This window comes from Erpetoichthys calabaricus, chromosome 1 (genome assembly GCF_900747795.2).
Source record: "Erpetoichthys calabaricus chromosome 1, fErpCal1.3, whole genome shotgun sequence".
In the NCBI taxonomy this organism is placed as follows: Eukaryota; Metazoa; Chordata; class Cladistia; order Polypteriformes; family Polypteridae; genus Erpetoichthys; species Erpetoichthys calabaricus.
Window position 1 is genome coordinate 188,778,130 of NC_041394.2, and position 21,014 is coordinate 188,799,143.

General features: G+C 35.1%; 1 protein-coding gene across 10 annotated transcripts in view; it reads left to right on the forward strand.

Annotated features, from left to right (window-relative positions):
- mical3a (microtubule associated monooxygenase, calponin and LIM domain containing 3a) overlaps positions 1-21,014 on the forward strand; it is a 431,263-nt gene that overhangs the window by 342,519 nt on the left and 67,730 nt on the right. For 6 of the 10 annotated variants that reach the window (XM_051922884.1, XM_051922886.1, XM_051922897.1 and 3 more), the window contains exons 27-32: positions 2,011-2,206; positions 6,380-6,621; positions 7,636-7,725; positions 13,156-13,290; positions 13,576-13,638; positions 15,875-15,967. In XM_051922884.1, the coding sequence (XP_051778844.1) occupies positions 2,011-2,206; positions 6,380-6,621; positions 7,636-7,725; positions 13,156-13,290; positions 13,576-13,638; positions 15,875-15,967 (819 nt within the window). The remainder of the gene's footprint in view (positions 1-2,010; positions 2,207-6,379; positions 6,622-7,635; positions 7,726-13,155; positions 13,291-13,575; positions 13,639-15,874; positions 15,968-21,014) is intronic. The other 4 variants (XM_051922891.1, XM_051922912.1, XM_051922904.1 and 1 more) reach the window with 3 other exon arrangements.

Genomic DNA, 21,014 nt, shown 5'->3' on the forward strand with positions numbered 1-21,014 from the left:
GCAATAGGGATAACCGCACCCTGGAGAGGATTGTGAAACAAAACCCATTCAAAAATGTGGGGGAGATTCACAAAGAGTGGACTGCAGCTGGAGTCCGTGTTTCAAGAACCACCACGCACAGATGTATGCAAGACATGGGTTTCAGCTGTCGCATTCCTTGTGTCAAGCCACTCTTGAACAAGAGACAGCGTCAGAAGCGTCTCGCCTGGGCTAAAGACAAAAAGGACTGGACTGCTGCTGAGTGGTCCAAAGTTATGTTCTCTGATGAAAGTAAATTTTGCATTTCCTTTGGAAATTAAGGTCCCAGAGTCTGGAGAAAGAGAGGAGAGGCACAGAATCCATGTTGCGTGAGGTCCAGTGTAAAGTTTCCACAGTCAGTGATGGTTTGGGGTGCCATGTCATCTGCTGGTGTTGGTCCATTGTGTTTTCTGAGGTCCAAGGTCAACGCAGCCGTCTACCAGGAAGTTTTAGAGCACTTCATGCTTCCTGCTGCTGACAAACTTTATGGAGATGCAGATTTCATTTTCCAACAGGACCTGGCACCTGCACACAGTGCCAAAGCTACCAGTACCTGGTTTAAGGACCATGGTATCCCTCGCCTGACCTTAACCCCATAGAAAATCTATGGGGTATTGTGAAGAGGAAGATGCAATACGCCAGACCCAACAATTCAGAAGAGCTGAAGGCCACTATCAGAGCAACATGGGCTCTCATAACACCTGAGCAGTGCCACAGACTGATCGACTCCATGCCACGCCACATTGCTGCAGTAATCCAGGCCAAAGGAGCCCCAACTAAATATTGAGTGCTGTACATGCTCATACTTTTCATGTTCATACCTTTCAGTTGGCCAACATTTCTAAAAATCCTTTTTTTGCATTGGTCTTAATTGATATTCTAATTTTCTGAGATACTGAATTTGGGACTTTCATTAGTTGTCAGTTATAATCATCAACATTAAAAGAAATAAACATTTGAAATACATCAGTCTGTGTGTAATGAATGAATCTAATATACAAGTTTCACTTTTTGAATGGAATACATGTGTTTCTTTGCATAACTGGTATTGAGCTAAAATAAAGTTAAGGCACTTGCCGTGCCATTACTGCATATAAGGTTAAACTTTACAGTTCATACAGAAAAAGACACATTTCTTCACCTCCAGAAATAGCACATCCTATACAATGTATGTAATATGAGTAGATTCAGAAGGAATATAAGAAAGACTCATCTTCTTTGTCATTGGGCTTGGGGCACACTCAAAGATGTGTGTGTTTTTTGAACAAAAATAATTTTGAAAAATACAAATCTTTCTGCTGAGTAAAACATTGCATAATAGTTTTCTGGGCTGGATGGGGAGGTGGAAATTGGGGTCACAAGACCCATCGAAAGGATAGCACTTTCCAGCCTGTAGATCCACTCCAGGAGGAGTCATTAAGCTGTATGTTAGTTATTTTAAAGTTCTTTAATAAGAATATGTAGTCAGAAATGAAGGCCGAATAAGGATGTATTTTACAGAAATGTTAGGGGTTATATTTTCCTGTAAATAGAAATAAATGGAAAAAGTTTTCAGGTATGTAGCTGAAAGTAAACCTAAGGTAGCCAACACATCTCATATGATTGATAATTTCTAGGAGGGTGTGAGAATAGGATTAACAAGCTCTTTGTGTATGTTTGGCCTGTACTGGTCTAAATGCTTATGTTCTTAAAGACATGCTTTTATTTTCCCAAGTTTCTTTGTAATAGGGAATAAACTTCTGAGTCATGTGATTTAAGATGAAACCTTAATGACCTATTAAAGTATCCGAGTAAAAACTGCAGCAACTTACCTATTAGCTAACCAAATGAGCTTGATAAATTTAATGATGTCCTGTCATTTGTCAAACTTTTAAAGTTCTAAAACCCTCTGGCAATCTGTTCATTGACCATATGTATGATCTCACAGTATTAGGTTGCTTTACTTTTTTGTATCAGTATTTAATTATTAGAATATTCTGGTTCTGTTCTTAGCTGTTGATGTGAATGGCATAGAAGAGCCCAGCCTAGCAAAACGTGTGAAAGGTACACCAGAACGCATTGAGCTGGAGAATTACCGCCTCTCCCTGCAACGAGAGGAAGAGCTTGAGGAGGTCCCTGAAGAGACTCTAGCTGAACACAACTTAAGTAGCGTGCTAGACAAAGTTACAGATGTTGATGAGGTCTCAAGGTAAGACAGCTATTTCATAGTTCAGATTAAATACAAAATAATAAATGGACCCCATACTCATTACATGAGGAAAATAAGTAGTGTTGTATTTATGGTGCTTTCAGAAATCTCATTGGTAATAATTTCTCCCGGTCAAAGAAGTTTTTTTGAGTGATTGTATTAACTCATTTGTTGTAGCTAAAGTATATTTTGGCTGACATACACGCTGACATGAAGAAAACCTTTCTAGTTTACTGGTTGAGTTTCCTTGTTATACAGTCTTTTTACATGAATAGGTTTTCAAATAGCATACTTAGGTTATTGTTACTCCAAATTAATACCTGCTGTTTGACAATTAAAGCTTAAGAATTAGTAATTAAAAATTAATTACATTTTAAACCTGCTTAATCAATTTCAGAATTGCTTGGGCCGGAGTCTACCCTGGCAGCACTAAGAATAATGCAGGAACTAGCCATTGACATTGCTCCACTTCCATCACCAAGTTCACTTACACACACAGTGTCACTCAGTCTTATTTAGGTTTATCAGTTAACATGTACTTCTTTGAAGATGTGTGAAGGAAAACTTCTGTTCCCATAGAAAAACAAAAGTGGATGGGGAACAATGAGTGCAAACCCATCCAGACAAATACCAGGCATGGGTTTCAGATACAATATACTGGATTTGTGAGACAGCAGTGCTAAGTACTGTACCTTCATGTTCTACTAGGAATTAATTAACTAAGGTGGAATTGCAGTTTAAAGTTTTCATCAACTCATTAATATTGAAATGGTATTTCCTTAACCATTATTGACTGTCATTTTTTTAGCAAATAGTTCAGTGTCTCCCTTTTTTAAATAGAGCAGTAAATGTTTTTGGCTTATAATAAGTATAGTCTATAACACTGTTAATTTTTGCAGGAAAGATCAACAAACCATGCATGAACAAGTAATTAGTAAGATCAGCAGCTGAGGAAATTTGGAGTACAGTAATTCTGCTCTGTATATTAATTTGTGTTTTCAAAGTACACCATCAAAGATTCTCATTTAAACCATCACAAGCAAAATGAAGATTTTTTTTGTACATTGTTGACCTCCTCTTAGCATATTATGTTAATTTGTACAGCATGATTAATGTAAACATACTGAAATTCAAAGTTTGAAATCATTATTTTTGTATCTTAGAAATTGGGAGTAAAAGTTACGGTAACTTGTTTTTTTTTTTTCTTATTATTTAATTGAAAAAATAAAACTTATATATGTAATAAAAATATGTAAGTACAGATTTATTACATAAAACACGTTTGGACATTAACAGTATAGTAGATCTGAAAACCATTTGTCTGCCTTGTGGAGAAAAGCTAAATCCTTCTGGATACTTAACAATTTATTCATCTGCTGCATGAGTTGATTTACTCGTTTCAGGCTTACTTCTAGATTTTATGTCACTCAGGTGGAAACTTTAACTTGTGAGCATCATGTTCTAAAAACCAACAATTTCTGAGTGCTGGTATTAGCAGTGAGTTCCTGGATGTGACACAAAAAAAATCTTCACAGACATGATTATTTACTGTATTGCATATTTAATATTAAATATTGAACATTAACGGAACTGCTATAACAAAGTTTTTTTATCAAAACTTTATTTCAACTCAAAATTTCTCTGAGTACTGTCATCCATTACTTATAAAATCCATGAATAATTAAGAGCCTGTCCAGAATTAAAAGATTTTTATTCTCATTAAGTTTTCTAAAGTTTCGGAATCTAAACAATTTCTAGATTTTACTTTTGTATTATTCAGTAGATTAAATCCCTTTCACATCCCCTTGAAGTACTCCCCTGTTGTTTAATAAATGCCGTCATATATGAAAATATCTTTACAGTTCCAGTTTCTGACTTTTTCCTTAATTATTATCTTGAACCTCATTTAGTGGTTTAAACACACACACCTGCCTTTTCAACTTTGACAAGTACTTCAAACTTTGCCTTCTTAACAGATGGCCTGTAGAAAATTGTGTAAATAGTTCTTAGTAAAGTCTCAGTGTTCCTCGTCAGAGGAATATCTTTCCAAGCATCATCTATAATCAGGTCCTTGCAATGTGCCACACAATGTTGCTTGGATAAGTGTGGAATGCACTGCCCCAAAAGAGTAGCTACACCTATTTGTTTGCCTTCTTGACTGATCTGCAGTCCTAGGTAAACATTACCATCTGATTTAAATTTGTCTCATTTACCATGTACAACTGTTGAATAGCCACAAGACTAGATATTCTGTCATATGCTGTTAATGATATTATGTATGGCAAGCCAAATTAACATTTAGGGATATCTCAAAATTAATTTCAGATATCTTAAAATGTAACTTACTTTTTAAGATATCTGAAAGTCATTTTGAGATATCTTAAAATAATTTCCTTTACATTTTAAGATATCTGCAATTAAGTTGAGATACCTCATACATTTTTAGATATCTCAAAATAACTGTGTGTGCATTTCAAGGTATCTGTGCATGCATTTTAAGATATCTTAAATATGTTCTGAGATCTCTCAAAATCACTTCTTCTAAAATTGCCTGTTCTTTCAATGGAACTTATGTCTATTATAAGATATCTTGAAATGTATTTGAGATATCCTAAAATGCATTCTAAGATATCTCAAGTGGAGCCGGAGACCTATTTTAATTTATCAGGAAATGAATTTGAGATATCTAAAATATCTTAAAATGCATTTTGATATATCTCTAAATGTTAATTTGACTTGCCATAATTTTGCCAGTAAATGCAGTTTTATGAATGAATTTACTTTCATTCATAAGTTTAATACGTAACACTTTCAAAAGTGTAAATTTTATCAGTTGATTCATCAACTATCAAAGTGTGGCACACTAATTTTCAAATTTTATTTAGTACATTGGTTTTGAGTTTTCAATTTATGCACTTGATTAACTCAAAGGTGTAATTCTTACTTTGCCAACTATCTATTTCCGTGCATTTGGCAACATAATCATGACTATCCTGGACTGCCCTTATAGAAAAATTTATTTTCACAGCCAAGAAAATGTCTATTAAAACTTTTACATTGTCATGTATCGCTTGGTTGCACTGCACAAGTTCTTTTTTGGCTTCACGTTCTTGCTTAGATTCTGTTAATCTCTCTCTCTTTGTTCCTTCAACAAAACTTTTCATTGAGTTTTAAGCTTTGTGACTGAATAAATATGAGATTTCCGGTTCAAATTTAGATGGTCAACTTTCCTTTTGATCAGTGCTTTCCCTAAGGTCCATTCCTTAAAAGATCCTGCTTTCAAACATATACGGTACTGCAAATTTCACTATTCATCTATGAGTTGTTAAAAGTTTCTTCCAAAAGCATGTGTTGTCCAGCACTATGCGATAAGTCGATTTTCACAAATCATTCTGGCATTTTAAATCCCAAACTCTGTTTCTTCAATGTACTACTTGCACACTCTTAAGCTTTTCATTTTAGACATGGTTAAAGTAACAAAGAAACAACTGCATTGACTTTTTAATACAGCACAGTTCTATTTGAAACTTGTTGCAATCAGGTAATTGATTCAGTTTATTTTTGTTTTTTTAATAGTTTAATTTTGTTTGAAAGTTGGGTCTTTTTATGAGTAACCGTGCAAAATTAGAGCAGTGCTCCTAAAATGCATTAACGAACGCTCATCTGTTCAGCTTAGAGGGAACATTGCTGGGATCCCACGAGTATGTAGTAGAGCCAACATGTATCTCATTCAAGTTTGGTGTGTGCTTTCAGTGGTGGTTATTTAGAAGGAAATCCTTTTGAATAAAAGTATCCTCTAGATTATGATTTGGGAGAATTGCTGCGCCATGATTGTTCCTGTCTCCATAGTTAGGGCAATTCAGGAATGTTTTCAAATGTTTTAGACTGAAATACATGAAATAAATATTTGGCTGTGAATAATAGAATTCTAGCTGTTTCATGAAACTTGGTTTTCCACCCATTTAAACCTAATTCTATCTGTTAACAGATGTGTATTTGCCTCAATATTGTTTGCTTCTGTGTAATCAGGTGCAAAGAAACAAATCTTACTAATTTCTATTAATGACTTTTAAAACTGGATATAATATTTTATTTTACTCTCCCATTTATGTGTTATCTGTGGTCTCTTGCCTGAATTGGTTGATGTTTTGGTTTTACCTATTTAACCTGTAGCAGCTCTGACTCTGAAATGGAGGAAAATGAGCCAGAGGGTGATGGAGAAGCAGTATCTCATCCAACTTCTGACCTGGGTGGTGTTCCTTGGAAGCAGGCTGTTCATTTTCATGCACAACTCAAGGGTCAAAGTGAAATAGAGGTTGCAGCAGAAGAATCGTGTCTCAAGGAAGATGAACAGGAGGAAGAGGAAGAAGAAGAGGAAGAAGAAGAAGAAGAAGAGGAGGAAGAATCTAGTGAAGGTATGCAATTGCATGATAATCACTGTAGAGTTAAAAGTAAAGTAAGTTTTTTGCTGCAGGGTTTGTCAAGTAGCCTTTTTTTTTTTTTTTTTTTTTAATATTAGTGGCTTTTGTCCTACAGAATCCTCTTATTAATTATTACTTTTTTAATGTACTTGAATGCTTTTTTTTGCATCTGTTCAAATCCTGTATAGCCCTAATATTAGTTTTTAATCAGTTTTAACAGTTTGCCATTTTAGATATATGACAAACATACAATTACTGATTTTAATCTCTTGATTATCCAAAAACTAATACTTTAAAATATATTAAATTTGGCATCTTGGATATATCCTGTGTAGTTTGCTAGTGGTAACTGCAGGTAAAAACGTTTACCTCTCATATACTGGAAGCTTAAGTGCTAACTAGGAAGGTACCCATTTAACCTGTTGTAGAAGTAAATAAACCACTAAATGACACAAAAGTAAGGCTTTATTTTCTTTGTTTATAAATTTTTTTTGTACTGTGCTTGCCAGTATATGGAAGTAAAAAGTATCTTACTATTGCACCTTGATGGTGATAAAATACATTTGGCCATCAGAGCTGCTTTATAAATTTTTCCCATTTTAATTATACATGTACAGATTGCGTTTCATTGTGTAATATTTTCACACAATTTCAATTTGTATTGTTTTATCATATATATTTAAACTTATAATAGAGATGTAAAATAAATTAAAATAATACATGCAAATCCTGAGACCATACAATGCAGTCCTGAAACCCAGCTTTTATATTAAGTGTTCTCTTTTTGGCTACAGCATTTATTATAAAAAAAAAAAAAAAAAACACTAAGAATATTCTCATGTTAGTATCTAGAAGGAAACCATTATTCATTTCAGTTTCCCAACAGCTTCTTGTGTTTTCATGCCTTCTGCTTGTAAATGTTACATGTGTGTGCACTTTGTCTCTGTGACACTCGCTTCATTTTGTCTTTGTGGGTTTTTATTGGTAAAATGCCTTCCCTTGTGACAGAGGGAGAATATTACCCTTGGGACAGGGAACTGCAGTTAGGGCTCTGGCTAGACCATCTCAAAGATGAAGAGGACACGGGTACATTTAAAGGTACCAATGTCATGTGCCTTTTGTCAGTTTTGGAAGAAAAAATACAAACAACTTGTACTAATTTAATAAAATTACCATTTTTAAGCTGTTAAGAGTTTGTAAGACATGTTCCTGTAAGGGTGTATTCAAAGCTGCATTCTAGGTAAGAAGTACACTTTCCAGCAGGTAGTACCATTAACCACACATAAATCTAGTGAGTGAAATAATAAGCATTTTGCTTGAGAAGTGATATAACACTAATATTGAAAAGATTGAAGCTGTAAAGGATTTGTTCCCATTGATGTATTGACAAATAGAAACATATTTTGAAGTGTATTGAATATATTTCATTTCTCCATGTATCATACTGTTAAACTGTGAAATAAATATGGGACTGTTAAACGAGGAAGTATTTTAGGAGCCATGTACTATATGAAAGTTCCATGCTCAGTTCCACTGGCAGTTCACCACATCATTTTGAAATGTATTAACACAAAATTCCAGAGCTGGCAACACATTGGCAGTAGTTGAGGGGTGTAGTTGGGTAGGGGTGTGTAAGTTGCACTCATGTTCCCACAGACACCAGCTCCTCAATCACTCAATTGGTATAGTCGAAGTTAAAAGTATAGTATAGTCCACAGCACAGTATTCACAGCAAAGCTTTTATGAATTATATGAAAGTAGTGTGTTCCAGGTTCATCTCAGATAATTTCAGAACCTCAGTAAATCTGGGTCCTACTGTATTTAAATAAATGAAAAACTTACTAATGGAATTAATAAACAACAAAATAATATTTATATGGAACATTTCAACTGTTTAACAAAAATTGTATCCTGATAGCACTTTACAAGTGTTGTAAGTGGTGGATTGGGTCATATTTACATTTTTGGCAAGATTTTGACTAAGTGACCATATATCAATGATGGTGGCTGACAGTAACTTAGGGTAAAGGAATTTCAGCAAGTTATTTACAATTATTTCATATGCAGTGAAGAAGATTATTTATCATTTTTTATGCAGCATTTACATTTTTATGGTTTCACAGTACCATTTGCTTATTATTTCAATCACAATTATTTCACGTGGAATTTTCAGCACTTAAGAGTTGGGCAATTTAAAATGAAGTGTATTTGATGAAAAATATATAGTGCACTTTTTAGTATATACTTTGGTCTGGTGTCCTTTTCTGTGACAGAGTGGTAATTGATAAAGGTCAACAAATAAAGAGGAAGATGTTTAGGGGTTTAGGATGATGTGGAATTATCTTAGTAGTCAACTGTTATGTGATCAATAGGTGATTTCTCCAAAGTCAATTATAAACAGCAGGAAAGAATGCAGCTTTAATCACTCTCCTATGCAATATGAAAAATGAATTATTTTTTTCCATATTGTATTTTGGTTTAGAAGCGTAATGGGTTTTTTGCTTTACTACTGTATTAACAGTTTTTCTGTACATTTTTATTAACATTGCTAATGCATGGAAAAATACGAGGAGGACAATTTATGACAAAATAAAAAAAATAAATATTAAAAACACATTCTTATTTAAAATATATGTTTAATATTTTAATCTTCATCATACACTTGCAAGCTACTTAAAGTCAGTTTTCCTATACTGCTGTAGGTACACTACATTTCCATAATATGATCTATGATCCTATTAATTCTTTGATCAGGGAAACTGTGAAGGAAGGTGAGGCGATTAGGAACCAGTTTGCTGCTTTCTATTTCTTAGTACTTTCATTATTAAATGTCTTTTGTAAGCAACAATAATAAAGAAATGTGACAGTGATGAAAATGTATTTTGCTTTTCACAAATCAGTACAAAGAAAAAAGTCTTGGTCAAAGCAGCTGTTTGTAAATGAGCCCAATTAAATGAACACTTTTCTATATCATCTGTTCTATAGTCAACACCAACCTATGTTATTGTACAATTACAGAAATACTCAACAACTGCATTTTTTTCAATTTGTGCATAGGCAGGTTATTATAATAAGTTATGAGGTTATTATAATAAGTTATGAGGGCCGCAAAGTGGATTGATCCAAAAACAGATGCTATGGTTTTAGAAAAGACAGATGGCCCACATAGTGAATATGTTACAAGTTATATTACATATCCTTTAAGATGGGGGTAATAGTATGTACCTTACAACTCATGCCCGTGTTTTTCATTCATCTATAAGATTATTTTAAGATGTGTGTTGAGAAGTTTGCATTAATTCATCAGCAAGTCTCTTATTAGTGGTATTTGTCTGTCTTGGCCTGGTTGATGGGATATCCACCATAGAAACAAAAAATTAAGTTATTTTTATTTTTTAAAAGCAGTGAATAAAAATATTTTACATTGAGAACCTATCTATTAGGAAAACCACCATGAACAAAGAGTATAGCAACACACAAAGAAAAAGGTTTAGGTAAAAAAAAGTTCTGCTGAAGTGTCCCACATGTCCATTTACAGTGTATCTGGAAAGTATTGACAGCGCATCACTTTTTCCACATTTTGTTATGTTACAGCCTTATTCCAAAATGGATTAAATTCATTTTTTTCCTCAGAATTCTACACACAACACCCCATAATGACAATGTGAAAAAAGTTTACTTGAGCTTTTTGCAAATTTATTAAAAATAAAAAAATTGAGAAAGCACATGTACATAAGTATTCACAGTGTTTGCTCAATACTTTGTCGATGCACCTTTGGCAGCAATTACAGCCTCAAGTCTTTTTGAATATGATGCCAGAAGCTTGGCATACCTATCCTTGGCCAGTTTCGCCCATTCCTTTTTGCAGCACCTCTCAAGCTCCATCAGGTTGGATGGGAAGCCTCGGTGCACAGCCATTTTAAGATCTCTCCAGAGATGTTCAATCGGATTCAAGTCTGGTCTCTGGCTGGGCCACTCAAGGATATTCAGAGTTGTCCTGAAGCCACTCCTTTGATATCTTGGCTGTGTGCTTAGGGTCGTTGTCTATCTACTAAACCTTTAAAACTAATAAGATGAGCCACTAAAACTTGAAAGTATGTTTTACTGGTTTTTTTTTAATCTACATTATTCAGAAGACCATTTCAAAAAAGGAAAAAAAGCATAAAAAGAACTATTCCTATAGCTCCTTAAGTGGCTCAGTATATTTGATGTTGTTACACAAAGAACATGTTTCTGGGCTGGCCCTAGAGAATGTTGCGTCACAGATATCCAAATGGGGTAAGAAAAGGACATGAGGAAATTCATTGATAATCATAGGACCATGGCCATCCTGTTCTACACAAATGGTTGGCATTGAGTCACAAGGCCAAACATATACTTAGAATTGTACGAGTGTCCCAAATACAAAATCTTCAATTATTGAAACTTCAGACGTCTTATATTAAGTTTTAATTTTGCTCAGACTAACCAGAATTATCTATAAAGCAAGTAACTTACAAAGGAAATTGCAGGTTAACTATAGGGACATTTTACAATGAAAGTATCCTTTGTTCCCAATAATGTATAATTTAGTGCATCAATTTCAGTCAGTTTTCAACTTATTAAAAGAAATGGAAAAGAGTATGGCTGTGCTAAGATCAAATACTTTGAACAGAGCTATCCATCACAAGAACTGCCAGCCAATCACATGTGTGTAACATCACATATCCCTATTTGATCGATTCAACTCCCCATTTGATTTCAACATAAATAATGCCCCATTTGAAGGACCAGAGTGCAGAATGAAATAGCAAGCAACTTCAGAGACCAAGACATTGATAAGCGAGAGAGTATGTGACTGTTTTGTCTGAACATCAGTGACCATAAACCTGTGCATCATACCGATAGCCAAATTATAAAGCTGCCTAGCTCAGCATCCTCCCTTGACATTGCTGATTTTCAGTAAGTCTTCTTTTCTAAGACTATTCATTTTCAGACTTCAATTTTATTTCTCTTCTATTTGTGTCATTATACTTTAATAAATACCACGTTGCTTTCAAATTTCTATACTTTGTCTTTATATCTTGAATGATTGAAGTAAGAAAGTATGTATTAGGGCACCAGGTACAGAGGTCATTGCCATTTGCTCATTCCTGCACGATTATCAAGGCTGAGAGATCACACCTCAGTAGGAGGACAAGTTTGTAGAAGTAGAACCCCATTGGTTAGTAAGTGGAATTAAACCAAATGCCATTGAGCCTTTGTGTGTCTCTGAGACACCTATACATTTGTTAGTGCAGGTGATAGTGAGTTCATACTGTATGTGGAGTACTGAAGGGAGACAGGCATGATGCACCATATCTTCATATCAATATGTACAGGATCCTATGTGGAATACTACAGAGTGATTGGCAGTTAGGCACCACTCATACATAAATGTGTAAATAGGATCTGTGTGTGTTTGTGTGTATCTATGTGTGTTTGTGTGTGTTAATCTTAAAATGCGAGAATTAGACCAGCCTAGTAAACAAACTTGGTTAGTCTTAAAAATCCCTTGATAATGTAATGAGACACTGAGAAACTAAAATGGGATATATAAAATACTCACTACAATCATGAGCATCACTGAAGATGGGAGGGCAAAAAGCTGAAGCGAGAATGAAAATATGACAGTGGGATTTCTAAATTGTCTGCCATCCATTGTAATAGGCAGTGTTTGGTCGATTAAAATGGATGAATTGTCTGCTCTAATAATCAGTCCCATTGCATACTGGCACTGTGCCATTTTATGCATTACAGAGAGCTGTAAACAAAACTAACAATTTATTTTGTATTTGGTACTGTTCATTGTCACTCAGCAGACAAAAAGGGGAAACATGCAGACCATATTTATACAGAGTAATGAATCAATCTACTCAAAGCAACAGTGAAAAAGATTGGCAACATTAGTAAATAATATAGATACCCATTTTATTGTCCTTCTCATTGGTAATGTTTGTTTATTTATAAGTTCATTTATGTAGTGTTTTTGCATTTTTTATTTATTTTTTTTAAAAGTTTGCCATAAGTGATCCTCTATAAAAATTTGGAGGGAAAGTTGGTTTAAGCAGGTAAAAGGTTAAACTTCAAGTTGGTCCAAACCTAAAAACCTCCAGCTCTTGTGAGCATTATCAAAACCTATGTCTTAGAAATAGCTTAAGCTTCTTCACAGTTTATAAAACAGAATTTTACTGTTGATTTAAAGTTCTTGTGTTCCGACTGAAGTTTAGCTTTATGCCTTTTATTAAATTTGTCAGTATTCTTCTTGGGGATGCTTTAAATGTATTAACCTAAGCTTACATACATAAAAATGCACTATCCATTTTGATATTTTATTTCCTGTGATGCTATTTTAACTTTTCTTTTCCTTTCCTCTTTCCTCTCTTCCTTGTGTTATTTATCAATTGTTTTACTGTTCCCTCTGCTCTGTCTTGATTTCTTTTCAAATTGAAATTTCCAATGTGTACTTCAATTAAAAACTTAAAAATAAATAAAATGAAAATTGTGAAGCTGGGAATCTTCGCATTCAGCAAGCTGTTCAACCTATAGATCCACTAGAAATACAAGCAGATGTTCATTGGACACATATTCACACTGAAAAAGATGAAACAGGAGCAGCAACTACACAGTCCTCTGCTTTTGCAGGTAATGGAGGCACATGATGGTGGCTTCAACTCATTTGTTGTACCTCAGCTTGAAAAAAAATTCTTCCACTTTTTGCTGTAGTATTGTCTTGTTACCAAAGCAATCATCTCATTCTTTTTCCATTTGTTTCTGATTACACACAAATTTTACAAATCAACTTGTTCAGTTGAAACATTATTATGTTTAATAAATCCATTATTTTTATTGTGTTTTTTCTTAATTGTTTGTTAATTTTCCATATTTTTTTCACTTTTATGTTTGCTTTATGTGTTATTTTAAATTCAGCACCAGTCATTCCATCAGTCCGCCATGAGGCAGTACGAGCCTGGCTGGAGACCATACCTGGAGGTAGCTTTGTGTAGCTTTTTTTGTCCCATCCAGTATATAATTTACAATTTGACACTTTTTTCATCTTTATCTGTAATGCATGGCACCAAAAGAGAACCTCCAAGTGCATGGCGTGTGCAGCATCATTTAAACTGCATGAACTGGGTGCAGGTTGTCATTTAAACCAACAAGGGTCAGACCAGCAAAGCAAAAAAAAAGAGTAAACTGTATGTATGTAAGATTATGTATGTGTATATATATTTATCTATGGAAGTAATGAAAGTCTGTTATCCTCAATCTAAAACAAAAAGGATAAAGTTATATGTGTGTGTGTATACAGTATATGTATATACATTACATGTGCACATAACATGTATTTTTTAATGTATCTTTTTAGAAGAAACTGCTTTACCATTTTAGTTTTTGTTTAAATACCCTCTCCTTTGCTATTGAAAATTATGACGTAGGCTACTGTTTCTTACAACAGGTGTAATTCTAACCACAGATACAGCTTGAAACTTGGATTGCCAAAACTCATAGGAGCTATAGTAAATGTTTTGAACTTGCATCTTTGTGCTATTTTTTAATAAAACTCTTCAATGCAAGAGTATGTAAATAGTCTCTCTTTGATAAATTAATCTATATTTTCCTACAAAGCTTTGGTCTGGCCCTGCTTCATAGCATATAATACAAATGGTTTTGCATGCAGAATGTTTTTCAAAAACTGCGGCATTTGCAGTATTAAAGCTTGATACATTGAAGATTTTTGCTTGTTTTTTTGTATTCCTTGAATTTGATTTTTTTCTCTTCAGTTAGTAGTGTCTGATCGACAACAGTTTATCAGGCTGCTTAAGTGAAGCTTTTAAGCTTGGCTGCTTAGTTTTCTAATGCATCTTGGTGCCATTTTGCTTTAAAAAAAAAGTTATTTGCTTGAATGTTTTGCTTATAATATAAAGCACATATTATTGGAAAATTCTGAAATAAAATGTTTGCCTCAAAATAATTTAACCCACTTCATTCTTCTTTGAGGTAGATTGCAAATCCAGAAAACAAATTACAGTTTTTAAAAAAATGTTCATTAGCTCAGTTAAAACAAGTTTTATAAAATAAGCCTTCATTATCCAACAGTTCTTATAGTATTTAAGCATCTGTTAACTTTAACTTAAACAAATTTAAAAAAATCTGCCATTCTACAATTTAAACATCAGAAATAAATGTGCCAGTTTTGTTTGTTTATTATTTGGTGAGGTGCTGTTTATTTAGTTAATTAAATGAATTTCCAAATGTATTTGAATACATTATTTTCTGTAGGTGATTTTCGATGTATAATGTTGGTGATTCTCTTTACTTTCTCATTTACAAAGTATAGGGAAAGTATTATAATTGTCCAAAAATTCGACCTTGAGATTTTGATGAATGTTGACATTCTAGACCTCCCTGAGTCCGAAAATACAATTTTTGGAATTATGTCTGTGTGTCTGTCAGAGTGTGTGTGTGTATGTAAACACAATAACTTGAGAATGCTTTCACTTAGGTTAACCAAATTTTGCATACAAGTATTAGGTACAAAATGTAGATTTCTATCAACTTTAGAGCTATTTCCGCTAACCGGAAGTGGTACTTTCTTATTCATGCAGCTGCAGAATCCAATTTATTTAACTTTACTTTTATAATAATTGGTCAGTATATTATTAATTTGATTTGATATGCTGTTGATGGCTTTAATGTACATAATATAAAAAAATAATCATTGTCTTGCGGTTTGCTCCTCAAATATCTATTTCATATCTGAGTATAATTTGAAAGTCTAGGGGAGACCACTCCCGATTTTTATTAATTGTAATAGTTTTTTATGCTTTTAAAAAGTAAAGTTTTGCATATTTTGCTTAACTCTTATGCTTTTCTTAAAGTTTACGTATAATATTATTTTACTCAGAATAAAGTGTTTTTACTTAATTTATTATTTTTTTTTCTCAGATGTATTAATGCTTACCGGTTTGTTTAAATTTGAACCATTTTTGTACATTTCATTTTAAAGTTGTTATCTTTGGCTATCATTCAGTTTTATGTTGCAAATCATACCCTATACTTACCATTCCCCTCCTTTATTGATGTTCTGTATTGTGTAAGTAAAGTGAACCTTAATTCATTTTTGTCTGATTTAAATGTTTATATAATTTCTAGTACATGTTTCTTTCTTGAGACTGGATTTTTCTAAATGATAGCATGTGTAAATACATCTGGTTTTGCTTTTCAGCTCAGAATGAAAATAGTGACTTGGAAGCAGAAGCAGCACCTGGAATGGAAGGTGCTGATAGTAAAGATGATTTTTTTGCTGACATCGAGGAGGGTATGTTAACATTTATACAAGAAGGAATTTTATTTTCCCATCAAAATACTTATTGGTTACATGCAAAATCTTATGACCACTTGCCTAATATGCTGCTGCTACTCTACATCTTGCCAATATAGCTGTAACCTGGTAAGGCATAGACTGTACAAGACCTGAAATATGTATCTTGTGGAATCTGGCACCAGGAAGTTAACAAAAAGTTCTCTAATTCTTTGTGAGATGGAGCTGTCATGGATTGGACTTGCTGGTGAAAGACACTACTTATATCAGGGAATACTGTTGCCATACAGGGATGTACCCGGTCTACAACAATATTTAGATATATTGAACATGTCATATTAATGCCCACATAATGCCTGCACCCACGGTTTCCAGGCAGAACATTGCCCAACGTATCACACACCCTCTACCAGCTGGTCTTCCTCCCACAGTGCATCCTGGTGCCATCTTTTCCTCAGGTAAACAGCACACAAGTATGTAGCTGCCTACATAATGCAACAGGAAATGGGATCTAATAGACCAGGCATTTCCATTTTTCCAATGATCCAAGGTCCTGTCCCAAGGCTTGCATGCCTATCTTAAGTACTATTGACAGTGGACAGGTGTTAGCATTGGGTATCCTGACTGACCTGCAGGTATACAGTCCTATACACAGCTTGATTTGATGCACAGTGTGTTGTAACACATTACTCTTATAAGTACTATTGAAATGATCTTTGATTTGTACTAAAAGGGATAGCCTGTGGTGACTTCTTGCAACGATGAGTCTTGGCTGGCCATGTCAGCAGTTCGTGGTTTTTCCCTCCTCGAACCACTGTTGGTATGTACAAAATGCTTTGACCTAGTCATCTGGCCTATAATCAGGTCTTTACACCTGCCCATATCTTCTGTATTTAACACATCGGCCATGGGTACCTAATGTCAGCTTACTACCTGATATATCCCTGACCTTGACACATCTCATTGTTATGAGATAGTTGACCTCACTTTCTTCATATCGGAGTGGTTTGATTACATCGTTGTGCCATGTTTAGCAGCAACCCCTGCAATCAAATGCATCTGGTAACAGAAGATCAGTCTTTGGTATCACTGTGGAGAAATTTTGTCCCACTCTTTTGTACAGAGTTGGTTTAATTCAGCCACATTGGAGGATGTTTGACTTAGAACTACCCATTTAAGGTCACACCATAACATCTCAATGGGGTTCAAGAGAGGACTTTGACAAGGCCACTCCAAGACCTTAACTTTTTTTTTTTAAGCCATTCAGAGTTGGACTTGATCTTGTGTGATCATTGTCATGATGCATAACCCAGTTACACTTGAGCTTCAGTTCAGGAAATGATAACTGGACATTCTCCTTCAGTACTTTCTGGTGATAAAGAAAAGTAAATGGAGTGATGTAGGTGTTGGTGATCTTTTATCCTTCAGTAAATCAAATAATCATTTAAAAACTGTATTTTGTTTATTCATATTCTCTTTTGTATTGTAATAAATTTGGTTGGAGATCAGAAACAAGTGCTATGAATAAGCAAAAATAAAATAAATCAGGAACAGAGGGAACTCTAGAGGTGACAGGATCATGGGCACCCAAGTCTTATTAATGTGCATGGGGAACATATGCTAGCCTTCCATGTCCAATCCCACAAAAGAGCCACTGTAGCACAAATTGCTGAAAAACTTAATGCTAGCCATGAGAGAATGGTGTCAGAAAACAGCTTTGCATTGCAACTTACTGCATATGGGGTTTTGTAGCCACAGATTGGTCGGATTTCCCATGTTGAACCCTGTTCACTTCTGAAAGCACCTATGATAGACACACAAGTGTCAGAACTTGATTAGGGAGCAATGGAAGAAGGTGGCTTGGTCTGATGAATCACGTTTTCTGTTACATCATGTGGACGTCCCGGTTTGTGTGCGTCACTTACGTGGAGAAGAGATGGCAGCAGGATGCACTTAGAGGTCTTGTAGTTCATGCCTCGATGTGTCAGAGCTGTTTTGGTGGAAAGAGGGGAGGGCTAAACATTATTAGGCAGATAGTTGTAATGTTGTGGCTGATCAGAATATAGAATATATATTGTAAAGCGCCCGACCCGGCACAGAATGACACAGAGGCACGTGTAAAAACACACAAGCACTTTTATCTTTCTTCAGCTGGTGGGCACGTCTTCCCCGTAATCCCTCCAGCCACAGCACAGTCCCAAATAAAGCACTTAAGACCAATCCAATCCTTCCTCTGGCACCACCACTCCTCCCAGGCAACCTCGTCCTCTTCCTCCCGATTTTGGCTCCTGAGTGGTGGATCCTGGCCCTTTTTACAGCCCACCCTGTAGAGGTGTCCAGGTTGGCTCCGGAATCCATGCAGTACCCCATGGCGGCCACCCCAGATCCCCATAGGGTTGTGGAGAACTCCATCTCCCATGGAGCCCTGCAGGAAACTGAGGCTGCCACCAACCGTCCCGGGGGAGGTACTGAGAAGCTCATGTCTGCTCCCCTGGAACATATGCAGCAGGGGTGTCCCGGCCGGTCATGGGACCCAGCAGCCTGTCACAATATATAGTGTGTAAATGTGTGTGTGTGTGTATATATATATATATATACTGTGTGTGTGTGTGTGTGTATATATATATATATATATATATATATATATATATATTTTTTTTTTTTTTTTTTTTGTTCTTTATTTCGCCTTATACAATTTCTTGTATTAGGAATTTGGTAGTTTTCGCATACCCCTTGGGGTCAGAGCGTAGGGTCAGCCATTGTACAGCGCCCCTGGAGCAATTACAGGTTAAGGGCCTTGCTCAAGGGCCCAGCAGAGCAGTGACCTTTTTTTTTTTTGGCAGTGAGGGGATTCGAACCGGCAACCTTCGGGATACCAGCGCAGCTCCTTAGCCTCAGAGCCACCACTCCGCCCTATATATATGTAAAATGTATAATGTATGTATGTATATATATACATATATGTATACATACACATATAATATATACACATATGTATATACAGTGCATCCGGAAAGTATTCACAGCGCATCACTCTTTCCACATTTTCTTATGTTACAGTCTTATTCCAAAATGGATTAAATTAATTCTACACACAACACCCCATAATGACAACATGATAAAAGTTTACTTGAGATTTTTGCTAATTTATTAAAAGTAAAAAAATTGAGAAAGCACATGTACATGAGTATTCACAGCCTTTGCCATGAAGCTCAAAATTGAGCTCAGGTGCATCCCGTTTCCCCTGATCATCCTTGAGATGTTTCTGCAGCTTAATTGGAGTCCACCTGTGGTAAATTCAGTTGATTGGACATGATTTGGAAAGGCACACACCTGTCTATATAAGGTCCCACAGTTGACAGTTCATGTCAGAGCACAAACCAAGCATGAAGTCAAAGGAATTGTCTGTAGACCTCTGAGACAGGATTGTCTCGAGGCACAAATGTGGGGACTGGACTATTGTAATGCACTCCTCATCAGGATACCCAACAAGAGCCTTCAAAAGCTGCAACAAATTAAAAATAGTGCTGCAAGAATCCTGATGAGGGTGCAGAAATATGAACACATTTCACCAATCCTTCGGTCATTTCATTGGCTCCCTATCCATCTTCGCATCAAATACAAACTCTGTTTATTCACCAGTGTGTCCATGGAAATGCTCCACAATATCTCAAGGAACTCCTTACACTACAATCCACTGCCAGAAACCTCCGTTTTGCAAATACCTACCGCCTTCGCCCCGCCCCCCCGTGACCAAACTTCATTAAGTGGGTGACCGAGCCTTTGCAGCCACTGTTCCACGGCTCTGGAATGCCCTACCAGAGAGCCTAAGAACACAGCAGATTGTGGGCTGTTTTAAAAAACAGCTAAAGACTTTTCTATTTAGGAAAGCTTATTAACAAGAATGCTATAATTATTGTTGTTTTATCTCCGTTTTTATCTTTCTTTGCCTTTGTTTAAACTTTTTATGTAGCACTTTGAGATTTACTGCTAATGTAAAGTGCCCTATAAATAAAATGCATTATTATTATTCTTATACAGACAAATTGGCAACAAGTTGTTTGAAAGTACATTGCAGTATTCAAAGGGTCTCATATTCTCAGTTAATATGAGATCAGGGCTTTGATGAGGACAGTGAATGACATTCACTTTTTTTTGTCATTGGGCCACTCCAAGGTTACACATCAGTGTCCTGCTGCAAATTAAAAAAAAAATTGATATACAATATAAAGAACAAAATTTCAATGATTTGTTTTTAAGTTGAATTAAAGAATTTGGAAGGCGTTGCATGTGAGATATACACACACGCATAATATACACTCTTATGATCCATTATGATGAGGTTGACTTATTTACTAATTATTGTTTTATGTAAAAGATGAGCATAAAAACTTAACGAAATATATCCTCTTTGAGTTTCAATATAAGAAAACATACCTTCCATGTTTTGATGCATGTTTGTGAGAACAAAAGTAATCTGAAAATAATCAGTTTAACGCATAATCTTGGTACTATTTTCCTCATGGTAAGGATATATTTTCTATTCACTTTTGTGAGTTGTCACATAAGTAGCAGAAGTAAATTAAAACAAAACCAAGCATGTGGTTTGATTTCGTCTTTTGTGAGGAAACCACTCCCTCATGGCGGGGATGGATTGAAGGGCTATTATGGAAGAAGACTAGCATTGAGGCATTGTGCACAGCTGGTCTTCTTTTAGAATGGCTCAACTTCGCAATATTGTTTTTTTTGTTTTTTGTTTTTTTTTGTTTACAAATGTCACATATATATTATTTTACAATGTGTGTGTGATTGCCAGATGCATATCAATATTTAAAAATTATCTTGGCTTGAAAAATGGACGCTTTTGGTAAGTTTTTATACTTTATGCCCTGTGCATCATACGGTTCAATATAAAATATTCAAAATACAACTGGCTGTTTTTTTTTTAATTTGAAGAAAAGGTTTACATTTAGAACATACTTTTGGGTGGCATATGCATATTTACCTTATTTATGAAGACATAACTTCAACTTGAAATCTATCC